Genomic DNA, 19,600 nt, shown 5'->3' on the forward strand with positions numbered 1-19,600 from the left:
ATATCATTACGAAGGAAGAAATCATTAAGAACTTAACCATTGCTTTTGAGCTAGAACTCAAAGACTAGCAGAAAGATAAACAAGAGACAAGTTACTTTTCTGGAACTGTTCTTTAAAATGGCTTACCTATTTGTATATTTACATTGAGTTGATCTGTATGCAAGCTCTCAGGTAAATTTTACCATATGAGTTTCCTCAATATTGTACATCAAGCCTCCTGCAACTGCAGCAATAGTAAAGGCTATAAAGCATCTACCTCTCCTTAAGCATCCTCTTAAATGAGGTACCAGAAGAGATAGACTTTAGGAGAGAGGTTGTGAGCATACTGCACATACTGATAACACAGCCTGAAGAAGTTAAAAAAGAAATGTTGCAATATGTTTTCCTTTGCAATACTCCCTTCTTCTTGAAGTTCACAGAATCACAGAATTGTTAGGGTTGAAAGGGACCTCTGAAGATCTCCTAGTGCAAGGGTCACCTAGAGTAGGTTACACAGGAATGTATCCAGGTGGGTTTTGAGTGTCTCCAGTGAGGGAGAAGTTCAGTATTGTTCAGAGGGTTTCAAGAAAGGGCTGTGCTTACCTGCTCTACCAACAATGGTATGAGGCTTAGGAGGCTGCATGCCTGCAATCACAGGAGTCTCAGCACAAGGAGCCTTTGCAAGAGATGGAAATTAGCAATTTGACAATACTACTGCAGTGAAGAGCCCAGCAGTCTGTGGACCTTTCAGACTTGGATAGATGGAAATAAGGATCTCTGCAAAGGCTTGGGTCTCACAATACAAAAATTTAATGCCTTCTATCATCTAGTGTGGGAAAGAGTTATCTGTGCGAAAAAAGCATAAGCAAAACAGTTTCCTGAACAAAGGTAAGAAAAAGTAGCTCACTTTCATGAAGAATTATCCAGAGAGGTTCAGGAACTGAATCTCACTGACCGGTAATAGCACCAAAACTCTCTTCACAGAAGGAGATGTAGGTCAGAGAGTCCAAGCCACAGGAGGACAATAATGAAAGAAAGCACAGTTTGATTCCACTCTTTGGAAACATGTAAGAATTAGACAGCAACTGTGGTAGCACAGAATTCTTTTCATTCTTTACCCCATTCCTGTACTAATTAAGAGTCTAAACAGTGGGACTACACACAATGTGTTTCCCATGTCCATAGCATAGAGGGAGATGGGAAAATTTAATGAATGCAAATGAGCATCTGGGGGTCCAGAGCACTAGATAAGCTATGATGACACAGAATCAACTTGGAATTTTATCACCAATTCTTGTTCTACACCTTTTCTTTAGACTGTTACTTATTGCCTTTGTTTTCTAGGTTTTTAGATATTTAATTTAATACTGCAATAATGTAGATGTTTTCTAGTCCCTGTGGGTAGATGGTCAATGTCAAGAATCAAAACAGTGATGCCCAGTTCTGGATGTACAAGCTTCTGTTACCCAAGCTACAAGAGCCAGGCAAGCAATCTCAGGACTAGGCCAGTGCCCTGGGCCACAAATCCTCAAGGAAAACAAGTAACTGTCCACATTAGCAGGTAATCCAGACCCACCAGAACATAAGGATAGATCAGAACAGCTGACACTAAGGACCCCTACATCTCCAGAGGCACAGATGTACACCCCACAAGCAGCTGCTCCAATCCGTCTTGCCAGCTGCTGGTACTGGAGCCCAGTCCCACTCCAGCTGCTGGGTCTGAACCCACACTCCAGTCAGTGGTGCTATTGGACCTGTGGTCACACTCCTGCTGCTGACCCTTGGGTTTGCTCACTCTGGTCTTTCCCATTGCATCACCACAGACCTACAGGACCTCCCCTTTGTGGTCTGGCTCCAGCTGCTGTGCTCAGACATCCCTGCAGCCCCAGGCAGGAATGGATTTAAAAATAAAGGAAGAGGCTGTGCTGGAGACAGACTGGCATGCTGAATGGTCTGCTATTTATATATGACCCACTCTTTTTATCTCCTTATTCCTCTATTTTCCCATTTTCACTCCTCTCCAGATCATCTGAATCTCTCCCTTTCCCTGCCCTTTTTTTCTTCATTATGCATCCCACAAGTCCTGCATCCTGCTTGAATTTAAAGGCATATTCCCAACTTCTTCACCCCTCATTTAAAAACCTACATAAATGTATTTGATAGTCTACAAAACTGAGTATCATGTGCCCAGTTCTTAAACTGCTTACAGATTTTCTGCTACTGGCAGGTGGGAGAGCTCTCCTAATTTTCCTAATTGAGCTAGTTGGAAACACACTGTGAGGATGGTGACTCTTCATCTCTAGTGAGAAATCTTTTAATACCAATAAATACTGCAATCTTGCAGGGGAACCTATCAGTATAGCTTGCTCTGGCTTTTTTTTTTTTCTTCTTCTCAAGAGAGGTAATGATTTCAGGCACCATTTCACCTCAGAGACAGGGAATTTAAATCTTATTTTCAAGAAACTCTGAGGAAGAGTTAAGGTTGTGGGTTTCTCGAGCGCTACTGGATTTGCAGTCCAGGCAAGTTGACAAAGGAAATCCTATGCCAACATTTCTTTTTTTTTCCAACCTAGAAGACTTGGGAACAACTCCAGCCACTCCAAGAAAGAAATGAGACTTAAAACCCCAGCATCCCATCATGTTGGTAAGGGGGTTTGCAGTGTGAGATTCCAGTAAACATTCATCAGCAAAACAATGAACAGTTAGCTCCAGTTAAAACATTATGGCTTAGCTGGATAGATAAAGCTAGCAGGAGCACTGAGAGATTTGGAATTTCTAATTTCCTATTTAAAATGAATTATTTTCTGCTAGGACCACCCTTATACTATACTACAATTACTGGGTACATCACTGTACATCAGTTACCAATATCATAAGAATTAATAGAGGGAAATTTGTAGTACTTACTTGGTACTGCATAGAAGAGGTTTGTTTATATATTCATTAGTTATGCTGCACCTACAGAAAATAGTTTGGCTGCAGCAGGTATTAAAAAAAATTTATTTCAACAGTCCCACACTTTAAAAATTAAAAAATAATTATACAGTGCAAAACAAGCAGCTGAAAGTCTGCCACTCTTTATGCTGACTTGAAATCCAAACCAGCACACAGATCTCCCAAATTGAGTGTTTCCTCTAAAATGATCCTAAAACATCCTCACATTTAAGTTACTTGTGGTAATTGTTTGCTGTTTATGAATTTCCAGTTGCTAGGCTCACGCCCTCAAACCATGAAACAGAGAAAACTACTTCATGAAATCTAAGTTTGGTAGATGGCAACATTGCTATGCTAGCTCCAGGCCACTCATTTCCTCTACTAGTAAATGCAGTACATGGATTCAGGATTTTACTGAGTGTTGGTTGCTTGCAGGGTAGCAAAGGCTTTCCTTTAGCCACTCACAAGAGATGGACATGTTCTCACCCAAATAATCATAGCTCCTGTAATAGAATTTGAAAGAAATGCAGTATTTTGATGTAGCCATAGGCTTTCTCTGTACACCTTATGGCTTTTTTGTGGAGAAAGTTTGCTGGAATAAGTAGTTTTTGGTAATTCTATCTGAGCCAAAACTTAAGGGTGAACCTAAACTTATGTGAGGGCAAGTTGTCCTATTGTTGTGTCTAGATTTCCACTTTCCTTCAGAAACGTAACACCAGCCTGAAACTGAGTTTTGCACAGAAACACTCCAACACAAGCTGATTTTACTTTCAGTTATGGGATGCACTAAGGTGCTGAGCTGCTTAAAGAGACTAAACCAGTGTTATTTCTATGCAAATATAAATGTAGAGAGGGAACAATTTGTAATTTATAATTTTGTCCAGGATATGAGAGACACCAGCATTGTTGTTCTTTTGCCAACATTATGTAGGAGGCAAGGAAGAGCAGGCACTTCAGCATTATGTACATAGCACAGACAAGGTGCATTGCCTTGGCAGTAGCAAATCCTTTCAGCAGTAGAAGAAATTCCTTCTGAGGAAGTGACAGCAAACCCATATTTTAGCAGGCAGGAACATCACACACAAACCTGTATCTACCTGCAACTTCTTGTTCTGAAAGACAAGTCATGCATTTTGAAAAAAGTTATTTATTTTCACTGCTTTAAACTCTCTACTGTAGTGTTAGCACTTAACATAAGCATCCACTCTTCTACTGTCCTATTTACAATCCATTGAAATGTATACTCTACAAATACAATACATATTTTCAGAAATGTAAGGGAAATTAATAATTTGGTGAGGTTTAAAATAGTGACACTCATCTGTACAGGGTCCTCAAATCATCCAAAAAGTAAAATTTACAAGGCAGTATGCATACAGCTATGTAAGGGCAGGTGCTACAGTGACAAAGCAGCAAACTTGCTAATACAATAAAATACAGAAAATAAAGTGTTTTGGGGCACCAGATAATACACTTAGTACCAATGAAGTTGGAAATTTAGTAATACTCATATTTCTAGAAACATGTAGCTGCAAACCTGGAGAACATTCTGAAAAATATTAAACATTATATACACGTGAGGTAAATGTACCTTGGTCTTTTTAAGAGGTAATTTGAGTTTAAAGCAATGGATATGGCAAAGGGATTTTTTTGTTTGCTTGTTTTTTAAACACAAAATGATTAACATCTTGCAATCATTTCATTGGCACAATATAAACAATGAACTAAAAGGTGAATTTCATCAATCACACTCAGAGCCATTATTGAAAAAATAAAATAGCCTCTTACTTCATTTGACACCTTCATGTCCCCATACAGTCAATATCAACGTCTTTACTTATATACAAAGTCTTTCTTAGGATTACAAGCAGAACCATATAGGAAGGTGACATTGTGTCATACGTGGAGAGTCTGCTTGAGAAACATCCCAGAATTCCAGCTTTTAAGGTTGGAAGGTCCCTGAAGAATTTCAGCATTTAAAAAATGACATTTCAGACCATTTCCAATGCTCCTTGTTCTCCATGTCCATATCCATCTGGTCACAAGTCTGTAAACCAAACTGAGGCTTCAGTGCTACTAAAATGTAAAGTTGATTAAATCCACAAAACTTAAGTGAATGTAAAATGTGTGTAATATTTACAATAAACATTTGCATCAGTATTAATCAGACACTGTTTTGGTATATACTTGAAATGATACAAAATTAATATTCTGAATGCTAAAATATTTTGGTCCCCCTGGATTTCCAAGAGCAGATCTGGTGATATTACAATCTTAATTTAAAAAATACTTATGTGTACCTGTGTCCATATATATAAGATATGATCTTACACAGGTAATATTTAAAGTTACATAATATATACAGACACAGCCTTTGTAAAAGGTGTTCATTTCATATAATGGAAAAAAAGAACAAAGCTTAAAGTTGTGGTGTCAGAACTGAGGATACATATAGCTCTACTCAGAATTTTCCTGTTCTGCAGCCCAATAGGAATGATAAGGTTGTTCTAAAATACTGTTCTTAGGTCATACACTGTCCAGCATCCTTCTGTGCTTTGTTTTTGCAAGCTTCTATTACAAAGCTAAATTTTGAACAAAGTAAGAACAGTTGCTAGCAATTCAGCAGGTGGTTGATACAATATAATACACAGTTATATTGTTGACAGAATCATCTACATGCCATGACACTGCTCAGCTGCTGTACATCCTCTTTAAAATGCAACAGAACTGTTCTATATATTTTTTAGAAAATTAAATGTTTTGCTGATAAGGTTTTGTGGGTGCTAAAAGAGCCACTGAAAATTATTTGATTAGTTATACTGTAAACACTCCTGTTACCACCAAAACTACTACAGATCTGAGGCATGCCAGGAGCCTGGTATTTCTGAAGTAGGAGCTGTACCATTTGTATCAATGGTAAGGACCCGCACGACACCTATGAAAACTTGAAATGTTAGAAAGTTACAAAACAAAAAAAGGTAAATTGCTAACGAGGAAGCATTTGAAATTAGATGGAGCCCTGACCTATTTTCATGATGACCTGTTTTTTTTTAAGTATCTGTATAGATATATAGAACTTGCTAGAGAGACTGCCAAGTAGATAGGCTTGGGAATTACATTATATTCCAACTTTTATTTTGAACAGTTAATCAAAAAACTCAGTGGTGCACAACTGCCCATGTGCACAAAGGGATAGTTTATTTAAAATACCTATGTGAAATAATTTTTAATCTGGTTTTGATTGACAGAAGTCTGAAACACATAAGCCTGACTTGTCAGTTAATGCCAAACATAAGCGTGACAGCTGTATGTATGTTTAAGCCTAATTGGTTTCTAAGAAGTTCTCTTATTTTTCCCTTTTCTCTTGGATATTTTCAGTATGAATAAACTAATTCATTTTGTTGTTGACAAAAGCATTTCATTATCAGCAGTTTGACCTCTGAAGGTCTGTAATTCTAACATCATTTAAACTTATCTCCAAGCAAGCAGTAAGAATATGGAAATAAACAAAAATTAATCGTTGAGGCTTTTCTTGGGTAAGGCTTGTGTCACCTATGTAGCCTCTTCCTCCTGGGCCTCATTCCTCTTCCTGCTTTAGCTGCCACACATCACGGACCATGGCACAGAACCTTCGACTGTGCTGCTGCCAGCAACCACCCTGCCACTGCTGCTATCTTGGTAAGAAACTCAGTGGGCTCTATGCCAAGGGGTGGACAGGAAGCCAAGTTAAAGGTTTCCATGTGTGTTGTGTAATGGGATGGGTACTGATGTGCTCTGAAGAGTGGCAGGTTAGGCAGTATTATTAATTACCAGGTATATTTACATACTGAAATACTACTGTTTTAGACATTAATGAAACCAAAGGTCAACCAGACTCTTCCTAAAATTGCAATTAAAAAAATATCCTGGTAATAGCCGGTTTTTGTTGTACATCTGGGCAGGAAGCAATTTAATTTCTAAACAAGTTTGTGAAAATATTATGATACTGTTAAAAGCTCAGGGAAATCTTGACTAAAGCCATGCATATTCTTCTCTGTTCTTATGAGAACACAAATCACCATAAGCTTTCTTCTAACAATGAAGAGGATTGCTAGAATCCCCTGATACTTGTATCCAAAGGCCTGCAGCTCACCACCTTCTCTAGCTCACCACTTTGCGTATGAAGCACGCACAACATACATGCACATAAAACTTATAAGCAGCTTTGAACTGTCTAGTACAAAAGCCCAAATAATTTTTCTCTGACAGGTGCATTTAATCCTGTGTAATTGCAAATATTGTTCTTTGAGCCTTAAGACTCGGTAGAACTGCACAGAAAATATGCTTTTCATACTTATTTAATGAAGCAAAATCTCCCGTAACATTTTACTTTTCTTGCTACTTTTCTGAAGTAGATAAGTACTTCAAGCATTTTAGAAGTACCACTTAATAAAATCTTCTACATAATTATGACTTGTAACTTGACAATTACAAAATATGACAGTGAATTTACTAGCTTACACTATTTAAAACTACAGTGGTTTCAAGAGTCAGATTTTGGTAAAATTGAAGATATCTTATCAATTATGTACTCACTGTTGCAATGAGTGACATTTAGCACTTAACTAGGCAAAGGAACAACTTTTAACCTGTATTTTTGGAACCAAAAGTACCATAGGCTTTGTACATCCCTACTATTTTGCATTAGAAGACTCAAAAGTGGCACTTACTGGTGTAATACAATCTATTTTGAAGGCAATGTATGTTCTGAAAAAGTGGAAAAAACCCAGTAATCATGTATAAAGTATAGTTGCATAAGTTATGTTCCCACAACTGAATGAGGTCAATTTGTAAGTCAAGGTAAGAGTCCAAAAGATGCATTACCTTAATAGCCAGCAAGGTATACTCCAATAGTACATTCACAATCTGAATCAAGAAATCAAGACAGTGGTTCAGAGCAGTCAATGTACCAGGCAGGAATAAAGTTGCTTTAAGAGCCATCAATGCACTGTAGAACAATATAGTGAACCAGTTTCATTTTAGAAGTGACCTTCTACTTTTAGCACAGTTAACTAGCAAAGACCAGCTATCAAAGTCCCCCCCCCCAAAAAAAATTATAGATTAATGAAACTAGAGTACATGATGTTTTGTAAGTAACCTGGGAAAGAAGTTCACAGTGCACAGAAAGACCCAACACAACTGTTTAGCACATCCACAAAAATCCTAATAAGTGACGTTCCTATGAAGTACTAAAAGGCAGCAATATCCTTCTGTTCCCCAGTGAGGTAGAACAATTAACCTTCTTAACACGCCACTCTGGTGCAGATAGAGATTTTTACAGTGTTCTTCGGTAGCAAATGCAGGATTACATCTTGATCCCCTCCTGTTGACTAAGTTGTGATAATGTTTTCTTAATGCGCAAAGCTGTCAGCCGAGCAGCTCCATTGGCATACCAGCATTCCCGCATAATTTTTGCCATCACTCGTAATGCCTGCAAAAGAAACATGAGTAATTATATGCACTGCTGTTCCACTGCAGCCCATGGAACTGCTGCTCTGCCTTAGCCTCTTTGGGCATTTCTGAAGTCCACTACTAGTACTACAGCTGCATGGGAGAAACCACTTACTTTATTTACAGAAACGTAAAACTCTTCTAAAGTCTGTAGAGCAAACCTGATCTTTTTCAACAGACTTTTGGCCCATGAAAACAATACTTTAATGAAAAATTAGTAGCTTGTCTGTAACTGTTTTCTGAATTTTCACACCAGACAAAAAGACACTTTTTTAATTTTAAGGAGTTAAGGAGTTACTTCAATGCATAGCAATTAAGTTAATGAGCTGTCTTCCTCAAATTGAAGCTCTGCAAGGATTCTAAAAATTTTTGAAGTATTTTATCCTTCAAACAGCCATTATTTGAAATCCGATTGCTTCTATGTGTTATTTGTAACAAAGCAAGTAACAACAATGGCAGATGAAATAAAGTAACAGCTCCAAAGTACCTTGAAATCTTAGTCATTTTAATCCCGATAGCTTCCTGTCTCAGTTTGTTGGTACATTCATCACCTTTCTCTCCTTCCTGCCCAGCTCTTAGCCATGCATTCATTCCACACATGCCACAACTAAGGTTCCCTTCTCTATCCAAAGCACACCATCCTTATGAGTACCTCACTGCTTCTGCAGCCCACTGCAGCTGCTGCCCCAAGCTGCGAGTCAGAACACCCTGATGTAGTCCTTGCTAGGCTCCACAGCAATCCTATGGAATAGTCCCTCTGACTAGTCTGGGTCAGCTGTCCTGGCTCTGCTCTCTCTCATGCTCTTGTCCATCCCCAACCTACTTGAGAAATGGAGAATGACTTGAAGCTGTGCAAGCACTGTTCAGCAACAGCTAAACCATCAGTGCGCTATCAGACTGTTTTGGTCACAAATCCAAAACACAGCATCGTGCAGCCTACTATGAAGGACGATGACTCAATCCCAGCCAGACACAGTACAATTTATTTGCAATTATGCTTCCCGCATAATGTACTTCAGATAAGCTGTAATTTATATTAGCATCATCTATGCTTCACAGGAAGGGATCCTAGAATCCTCCATGCAGAGTTAGCTATTAACGTTTATGAAATTACATTTAAATACTTATGTATAACCAAGGAACAATGCTTTTAATAAAACCATAATGATTAGAATGAAATTAATTAAGTTCTTTTAAAAGCAGCTCTTCTCCCTTCAACAGTAAGCATGATTTTTAAGCCACTGAAATCACTAAAAGCTCTAGTGTCCATTAAAGCAGCTTTAGCAAGATTAGTTAATACCTCACAGCTCTGCCATCTGTTTGGAATATTGGGCCTTAACTTCTGTTCACACACAACTTTCCTCATTTCTTCAACAGAAGGGTCTGAAGGAACGAGGTCATAGTATGGCAACTGGTAATCTTCGTGGATTCCTGTAACAGGTTGAAAATAGCTTTATTTTAGCTAACACTGGATTACATATTGTTCACTTTTTACTGTGTTCCTTATCAGTATCCTACCAGTTTTCTGTTTTCATTTTTAAAAATTACATCACAATGATTGACAAATAAATAAATGAAAATTCTTAACCATACCTTAGGAGATTTTTTTTACATTACCCTCGAAGGATCTAAAATTTCTAAAATTGGAAGAGATATAAGCTACATCAAATCTTTCACATGCTATACTAAAAACATGCTTCATTTAAAATAAGGTATAGATTTATCTGTACACCTTACAGCTAGGTCTTGTGGTGTTTCCCTCTTGCTCACAAGAATATTAAATTTTACCCTTTTCTCCCCTCTGTGTAAATATTTGGAAAAAAATTAAAATAGATAAGAATATTTCCTATTTTCTTCAACAAGTATGGTTTGTCAATCTAGAAAGAGGTTGAATACACCAGTTATCATTTACAGGATTAACAATTAGAAAGTCTGAGACAGACTGGCTATTACTTTGCACTGTTTTTTGAGCAAACTGTTTTCAGAACCTGAATAAGTTCAAGTAACTTATAATCCCTTAATATGTTCCATTTTGTAAACATTGCCACGTACCACCAATTGAACACCGCCGAGCTATTTCCCAAAACACTAATCCCATTGCATAGATGTCTGCTCGTTTGAATGACTCAAAATGTTTCATATTTATGGAATCATCTAGAACTTCTGGAGCCATGTACCTGTGTGTGGAAAAAAAAATTCATAAACACTTAAGAGTAGAAAAAGTTCAGCACTACTGATCAGCTCAAATACAAAATAATGTATTTTTGTGTAAAAGGAGATAAAAGAAAAATCTGCTTCATTAAGATTATCCAATCAGAGACAATTCAATGTAAAGGGATAAGTAAACTGAGATAAACAAGCAGAGAAATTGGAAGAGTACGTAAAATATGAAACAGACAACTAGAGCCATAAACCTGATAGACAAGGCACAACTGAGACAGTGACAAAGACCAGAAGTCTCCAGTTCATCATGACAGGCTATTAAAAAACCCCAGACATAATTTTATAGATGTGCAGTCTGGACCTTGTGATTGCTAATATGTGGGAAAGAAGAGCACAAAGGACTGAGGATATTGAAGGAAGGCCTGTGCAACTATGCAATGCTTATCAAGCAATGTTCAGAACAAAGGGAACACAAGCGCAGCAACAGATAGAAAAGGGTAGCAAAAGGGCCAGTTGCATAAGAGGTTGCCAGTCTGCATATGCTCACCAGCATAGCGTATTTTATAAAATCCTAAATATTCTGTGCAATCTCACTCTCAAGCCCATGTGCACGTGCTCTCTAAGAACTGTATGTCAGCAACTGGAGGCAGGCATGAGTCTGTTCAGGTCTAGCAACTGCAGCAGCACAAGGAATGAAGCTAAAACTAGAGAGAAGGATGGGCTCAATATCACTAGCTGGAAGGAGAACTACAGATCCTAGGAGCACATCTGCAGGTGGTAAGAGCACATATCTGGAACTACACAGTGGTCATTCCCTGAATGAATTCTGGGCCAGCAACTGTAGTCTGACAGAAGGTGAAGCCAGAAGATCTGCATTTCTCCAACCCTGCGCAGCTGGTGTGCAGGACTGTAATTACCTTCAAGCTGGTCTAGCCAGCACCCACGCAGGGATATTCGCCAGCACAAGGGCCCATACTGATATTTGAGGGAATCCATGCATGAAGGCGTGCATATGAATATATCAGCTGTTTGCTGCTGTGCATTAACAGCTGGCAAGTATGAGATCTATGGAGCTCAGGAAATGGCATTAGACACAGCAAGCCTTGGATGGATAGTTGATAATCGTGCATGGAGTTGTGAGGCTGCAGAAGGGAGTATGTACTTTCACTAATGAAGTTCAATCCTGATCAGCTGAAGAGAAGGAAGGAGACTTGGCTGCCTACAGTTATGTTTTATACAAGTTCTGACAGTGTTTTATGTGGGTGTTGAAGACAGCACATGGTGCACAGCAATCTGTATAATCAGCTCTATCAGTACTGTATGTGTCTGTGTATGACTGGTTGGATCCCAAGGAATGTTGGTACATTCACCACATCCATGGGCCTTGGATGAACAGAGCCCCAACCCTTTGGAACACACCAGCTGGGCTCCAAAGGTCAGGCAAGAAGAAGCCCCAGCTCCTGTAATCTAATAAAATTATAGCAGCCACTTAAAATATCCCCTAACAAGCCTAAAGTAGGAATAGACAAGAAGTGCTGGATAAGAAACCAGCACTGTTAAAAATTTCTTGAGAACAAAGGCCCACCATCATTGCAGTACCTGATTCTTCATCATACAGTCTGCACATCCCACACTAAACCATGCTTTTTTTAAAATTAGTAAATTATGTCGGTCACAAATTAACAACTGTGCTCATGAATTTGGTTTAGCCACATTTCCTTTCCCCTAAGAAACAAGGCCTGGGAATCAGTCATGGCATGCAAGTGGTTATTACCTTGTTTAGTGAGTAAGTCTGACATGGGAACAGCAAGCAAAATGTCAGTGTGGACCTTACTGCAAGAGCTACTGACAGCAGCATCCCCACTGGCTGCTGGAAAGAATCAATGTTATTTGCTGCATCAAGTCAACGTCAGTGGTAGGTAGCACTACTCTCTCATTCTGATTGGATTTTGGCAGCTAAATCCAGTATGCAATGTTTAGCAGAGTTCAGTGTGTTTCTCCGCATTACTGTTACAGCAGTCTCAAGCTGACATTTTGAAGCAGGCCAAGAGTCGCACCTGGGCTTTGAAGAGCAGTGTTGACTGGTAAAAAAGCATCAGGAGTAGACTACCGCAGTGGAATACTGTGCCAGGCAATATAGCTCTACCCTTCGGAACAGCCACAGAAGCCTAGACATGGCTTCATTTAATCAATAGCATAGTAGGATTTTCTTTTCCAGTACCAGGGATGGTAGGCAGAATGCATGACACACTATTTAGAAGAAATTTCAGGACTATTGCACCTTTCAGAACTCCCTCAGAACTACTGTGTCTTACAGAAATTACATAGATACAAGGAAGCAAGGGCTATCAAGATAAGCAAAAAATTGCAACAAATAGTTGTACTTGTTCTGAACTACCCAGAATTTCAATGAAGTTTGCTGACACAAGAGCTCCCCTAAGGCTTACAAATTCCTCACAAGTAATAAACACAGCACAAGCAAAGGACAACTGTCTGAAGTTGAGTGTAAGGTTTACTTTGACAGGATTTATTGAATGGAAGTGGAGTATTAAATATTGTTGCAATCTTTGATATGGACAAGACTCAAATTATTCTAATCCATCCATATAAAAATGTTTTAATAAAGAATGGAAGATTGTGGTGAATGCTTTAATTCTCTCCAAGGATTCTGCATTAATTGATACTCTTATGGTATTTCTTGTTCTTGGCACTGGAGCCCAGCAGACAGAATATTTGATCACTCTTAAGATGACATGAGGATGAAAAAAGTGATAGACCTGAAAAAACAACAAACTAGAAACCCAACCACGGTGCAAGATGTCAGCCAGAAATACTAAACAAGCAGTAAAGGAGATTGTCTCAACTCCCGTGAGCCATCCAAAGAATGAGGCTTTTAACAGGAAAAGCCATAAGAAGCCTGAATGTGGCAAAAAATCTCCCCTCATATGAGTTCCACTGGCAAACTGACCTCTCACCATGGTCCTCCATCAATGCATTTAGATTGGCTTTGGCTTCCATGACACAAAATGGTGAATGACTGCTGAGAGATTATTACTGAACAAGAGATGCAAAAGGCAAGGAGGTCGTGTAGTGAGGTCAGCAGCTTAGCTGTTTCATGGCTGTTAGACAAAAGGGAGAGAAGTAGGGATCTCCTTGTCAGCTTATGTGTTGGAAATGCATTGCTTGTCAGAAGCAGTATCTTAGGTTCTGGAGAGAGTGATGCTATTGAATACAGCAACTCTGAGTAAGAGACCTTCTGAGCAAGGTCTGCAGCTCAGTATCATCCAAGAACAAAAGCATAAGTCTACAAAGAAGGGCATAAAGTATATTGAGTGTGGTCTTGCCAAACTTTGGGTGCCTGCTGACCTCATTTCTCCCATCTCTTTTAGTCCAAAAGCTCAGTACTTGTTGCCTAAATTTCTTGTACAACATATAGGGGGCTTTGTGTCATCAAATAGACCTATACCGAACATGTTGTGTGGCATCTCCCTTCATCAAGGCTATACTCTACAAAGTAAAATTCTGCCCATATTTTGTTTAGGTAAACTTCAGAGAAGCACCCATGGTAAGAATTTGCTGCCAAACTTCTTCTGAAATACAACCTATCTGAACTATCAAAAGTAACAGCTGGACCACACTTCTAAAAAATAGAAGAATGAGGGGTTTGTTACTTGCCACAACAAGTGAGAGAGGGATTCTATTTCCTTCTTAGTTTAAAGCTCACATTCCCTGCTTTATATTGCAGGCTGAGCTGTGAAAGCACACAGTTCACCTTTCTGGAAAAGCTAAGCCTCTGAACAGAAAAGAAATAAAGCCAGAAAATGGGATCATCAGTTTGACTCAAGGCTCTGATCACTCACACAAGGGTAAGTCTGCTTGCTCCCTAGACACACATTTTTACAACAATCATTAGGAAAATACACACTTCATCAAATCTCCCTGAATTTGTACACAGAGCTTCCATGTGCAGAAGTGCTACTAGCAGTGGCAATCAGTGGGAATTAAAACTGTCACTGAACAGGTAAGACTTGAACTGATTTGTGAAAAATTAATCAGAGGTGCAGAGTTATTTACCTAAAAATGCACAAGAGGAAGAAAGAGGTTCTGAGCCTTTTACAATAATGAGCAATTTTAGAGAGGTAGAAAGGACTAATGTCTTTAAAAGGGGAAACAGATTTAGTCCGCCTGCTACCCACTGCAGCAAGCAAGAGTTGCTACAGCTTCACCCTTCTGAAGAAGCATAAGGCAGATGAATAAGCAATGTAATAATGCCTATGTAAGAAAATATCTAGTAAGTGGGATCTGCAACCACAGCTGAAAGGATGCTTTCTCCAATGACTAGACTAAAAGTAACTGATTTGTACGTCATTTTCCTTTGCACGTAGGTGTAGTAGAAAATTCAAAATCACACGTGGCATGCACCCTGCATGCAGCTAAATTTGCAACAACAAATTCTGAGATAAGACTGCTACTGTACACTTTGAGAAGTATTAATACTCAGTACCTTATAATTTAGGAGTAGTTCAGAAAATAAATCTTACCTGACCATTGCTGTGGTGATTTTACAAGTGGCAAAGGACTAGTACAGCAGAGCTTTAGAACAAAGTAACTTCAGCAGTATGTGTCAGTAAAACAAATTTTCAGCTTTAGTTAACTGAACCTTAAAATAGTATTTAAGTGCTTTTTCCCTTCCAAAAAGACACAGCTCAAGGGGCATCTGTAAAAACCCAATCAACCCCCTACGCTGCAGTATTGCTTACTAAAAAGATATATTAAAAAAGTATTTTTGATACATAAACTGGAGGTTGGACAACACCAACACAACTTTCTCCAACACTACTAAGCCATTTGGGCTTGGCTGTCACATGTTTCTCCTTGAGCAGTGCCCAAACTCCAGTCTGACACAGCACTGAACCTATAGGCATCAGAAGAATGAAAAGTTGCCCACACCCAAAATGCTTGCTGTGGTTCACTGTTAGTACTGGTATCTCTGTATTTTGTATAGCTGCATGGATTACTAAGGGAAATTTATTTATAGCTTTCAATTATTATTGCCTGAAGGTTCACCAATGATAAATTATTGACAGTAAGTTTTATTGCTCTTGTGCTGAGTTAAACAGCTCTGAATTTTTCTGGGGCAAGAAAAACCTGTATTTCCAAATTCAGAAAAAGCTTTTAAGAGAGACTATATTGACTCATCCACTTAAGAGTCTATTAATGCATTAGATGACAAAGATGACTGTTTTAACTTCTTGCATTTCTGTAAAAAATGTGAACTTAAGACAGTCCCCTGTCCAAGACTCTGCACCTTGTATGTTCTTCTACACAGGCTTCACATGGCAACCACAGCTTTTTATTGTCACTATCCTGTCTTACACTCCTGATTGGGCTGCAAGTAACATTTCCATGCAATACGTGGCAAGAAGAAGAAAGAGAGTACTGAAGTCTCTAAAATCATAAGTCATGAAGTCCCTTAATTATTTTAATACATGTTTGTGCCCTACAATACTTATCAAGTTTTCAGTATTTTACACATGCCAACATTGAATGTGCTTTTTAAGAGTCTACAATCTAACTAAAATACCAACTGGCAAGGAAGTGCTTAAGAATTCTATCTGCTATTACATTTTCTTGCTGCTTATATTTCTATCAACACAAATTTACATGGAACAAGAAAAACCAAAGCATTTTATTATAAAAGTTGCCTGACATGTCACATAAATTATTTTACCTTTTTGTTCCCACTCTGTGGTTTGGGGCAATGTCAATTGTGTCTGTGGCCGAATCATGCCTAACCGCCAAGCCCAGGTCTGCAATGCAGCACGTTCCATTCTTTTTCACCAATATGTTTTTTGATTTTAAGTCTCTGTGGGCAATTGCTGGTTTGCCTGTAAGGGAAAAACATAGAAGTTGCAAAAAAACTCCAAACCAAACTCCTTTTATTCTAAGCCTGATGCAAGCTTTTGTTTGAAGGAACAGAATTCCTTCCAGTTTTGACACTTAATGTGCACCAGGGTACCTCCTGAAATCATTCTTGTAGACTGTCTGACTGTTCAGGAAAGTGCCTTTCATGTTTACTGTATGTTTACCATGTTTCATGTTTACCACACTTGCTCCTTTCCCTCTTCCTGCAAGTATTTATTGCACATACATCCTACTCAAATATTGTCTCAACTCAAAGTTAAGAAGATGCTACATGCACCATTACTTCGTGCCTTTTAACAGGTATTTTGTAGGAAGGATTGTTACATCACAATACCAGAGAAAAGAGGGCAAAAAGCCTTTCAAATTAAGAAGTTCTGTGAATTTGGAAATCATCACACAGTACAATGAGCTACTTATGTGTCATTAAAAAAACCAAGAAACCAACCAGTACTATCTACATGACAAGCAGAAAAATTTTAAGATTACCTTGTGTGCCAACAATTTCCATGTGCAGATGAGCAAGACCACTGGCAGTGGACAAAGCCAATTTTATCATTCCTTCCACTGTTACTGTATACCTGTTCAGGTAATCAAAGAGTGATCCATGCTCGTGATAGTCTGACACTAACCACAGCTGAGTCCATGTACCATTGTCTGCAAAAGAGAACTGGCATGAATACCACACATACACACAACAAATAAATAGTATGTGCCACTTTTATACAATGCTTACAAAGTACAAATTATAGTCTCCGAGTAACCTCTGTAAATTAGACCCTTACTCTTAGTTTGTTAGGCTCTTCTATTCCTGTAACATTTTAATGCTTCTGGCAAGGGCTGGTAATACCAAGTGAGAATTTCTGAAAAGCTTAGTGAGTATTCTTGCATTTGAACTAAAACACAAACCATAGAAAGCTGATGTCACTATAATTCTGAGGTGTATATTCAGGGTGACCTGTTCAGGGTATTAGCCAGGCCCTGCCTTTCCCTAGGCTTCCTGCTAGAGAGGGGCACAGGGAACAGTGCTGAATGCATGATATAAAACTAATCCTATCACTATTGGTCTAGCACAATGTTGTCCAGGCTAACCACTAAAAGTGTTTCAAACTTTGCCCCCTAACTCCTTCAGTCTTCCAATACCCTATCTGCCCTCAGCCTGAGAGACAGTTTCCACAGACAATTTTTTCAACAGAGGATTTTCTCCTGGAGTAGAAGCTCACAAGCAGCCCTCAGACACAAAGTTAAATCCCATCTCCAATGACCTCTAAATTGCTGGCCAAAATTGAGGCTTTCAGGAAGCACAAGGGTAAAGTAAGCAGAAAACACTGAAGAAATCAGTTTGCTGTATGACTTTTGATTGAACTATGACAAACAAGACAGGCCACAATACATTTGTAGATATCCCGAGGCATACAATTGACATGTAAGAACTTAATTGTTCACATTATTAAAGCAGTGACACAAAATACCTTTAAGTTTAAGCCACAGAAAGAAGACTAACAAAGGAATTCAAATCAAGAGGGGAGCAAAAGTATTTTTTACCTAAGAAGTAGAAATATACCTGGGAAAGAACAATCCTGCCACCAAATAGATTTTCCCATTTTGTTGTGTTATAAAAGCACCTCTCCTGTGGCAGACTTGAAAAGTGTTTTTATAGCCAGCTACTTTTACAGAAGAATCTTTCATCTCTTTAGAAGAGCATATCCCATAAAGGATATCTGTTGGACTCCTATCCTGAATTATATAGTCCCTATTCTCTCAGAACAAGTGAGAACACTCGGCACAACTCAAAATATGTATTGTTATGTGATAGTCCCTAAAGATTGCTCAAGAATGAAATATGAAGAACATGAAAAAGGGAAGAAAGTTTTGAACTTATTTCCTATTGCAAATATACTGAAAAAAATTTACTTTCCAAATAACACACTAGTCCAGAAAAGCCAGAAGCACAAAACGTCTGCTCTACAGATTGACAGAAACTACCTTTAGAGAAACACTTGTGCTTAACTTAACACTTTGGTGGGGATGGGAAAACTTGCAAACATCCCTTTTATTTGAATATTTTTAGGGAAGCCAGTGATGCCATTAAAAAAAAACAAAAATAAAAGATAAAAATCAAAAAAACTAACCAAAATTAAAAGGCCTCCAAATACTTCAGAGTAGGAAAAAGACTAACGTACATTCAAGCAATTCCCATAATGGAAAGAGAACTCTAGCTTGTTATGCTTACAAAATAGTCTCAACTAAGCTGTTTAAACAGGAGAAAAAAAAAATTAGACACATACCCCAACCTGTACAAGACTGGTAAAATGCTACTACTGCTGCAAGAAGAGTCTTTTATGTCCACACAAGGGATGTCTAAGTTTTGTTTTTTAAAAAGGAATTATGAAAAAAAAGATTTTAAAAAAAACCCCCGATTATTTTCTAGTTAGAACTGCTGCATCTCGTGCTACTTGGCAATGTCCAAGCACAAACTCATAGAACTCAGCATAGTATTAAATGTGACTTTTTCCTAAGAGAATTATGGTCTCTGAAGAATCAATCCAACAGCATTGACTTCACTAAACCAGTCTTACAGAACCATGAGAAACAGGTATGAGTTCACAGGCACAGAAAAGACGCTTTTAAATACACAAAGAGCTGCAGAAGTTCCAAGTAAACTAACCTTATGACATGAGAATATTTTCTTCATTCAGTTTTATTCTACTGCTTCATCAGATATGACCCTACATTGCATGAAATAATCATCTCCGGGGCATTTACATCATACACTCTCATTACTTGGTCCTGTATTTTATTTCTTCTCCTGTTTCTTAGGAGTGGGATACCTCAGCAGGTGTCTGTACTAGACACCTAGCTGTAAGGAGGGAAGTAAAACTAATTTTAGTTTGTCTACCAGACCTATTGGGTTTAAACAGCTCTATAAAACATGTCAGTTTCTGAAGAATTATCACAGCTTTGATTCAAGACTATGGTGCCTTTGCATAAAGTTCCTCCCCTCTTAACACTACATTTCCTTCTAAGAGGAAGAATATGCTTCTGGTTGCAGACTCTTCCATTCGGCTTTATCTTGTGTATTACCTGCAAGTTTTAACATTCAAGCTGTACC

The 19,600-nt window shown here is 38.4% G+C and overlaps 1 protein-coding gene across 1 annotated transcript in view; it reads right to left on the reverse strand.

Moving 5' to 3' along the window:
• Positions 1–4,044: 4,044 nt before the first annotated feature.
• Positions 4,045–19,600, reverse strand: part of TGFBR1 (transforming growth factor beta receptor 1) — a 33,756-nt gene continuing 18,200 nt past the window's right edge. The window contains exons 5-9 of the mRNA XM_021553408.3: positions 16,978–17,145; positions 16,298–16,454; positions 10,456–10,580; positions 9,704–9,834; positions 4,045–8,383 (exon numbers count right to left, since the gene is read on the reverse strand). Of these exons, the coding sequence (XP_021409083.1) occupies positions 8,258–8,383; positions 9,704–9,834; positions 10,456–10,580; positions 16,298–16,454; positions 16,978–17,145 (707 nt within the window). The 3' untranslated portion in view covers positions 4,045–8,257. The remainder of the gene's footprint in view (positions 8,384–9,703; positions 9,835–10,455; positions 10,581–16,297; positions 16,455–16,977; positions 17,146–19,600) is intronic.

The sequence above is a fragment of the Lonchura striata genome, chromosome 2, assembly GCF_050655825.1.
Source record: "Lonchura striata isolate lonStrDom1 chromosome 2, ASM5065582v1, whole genome shotgun sequence".
Classification (NCBI taxonomy): domain Eukaryota; kingdom Metazoa; phylum Chordata; class Aves; order Passeriformes; family Estrildidae; genus Lonchura; species Lonchura striata.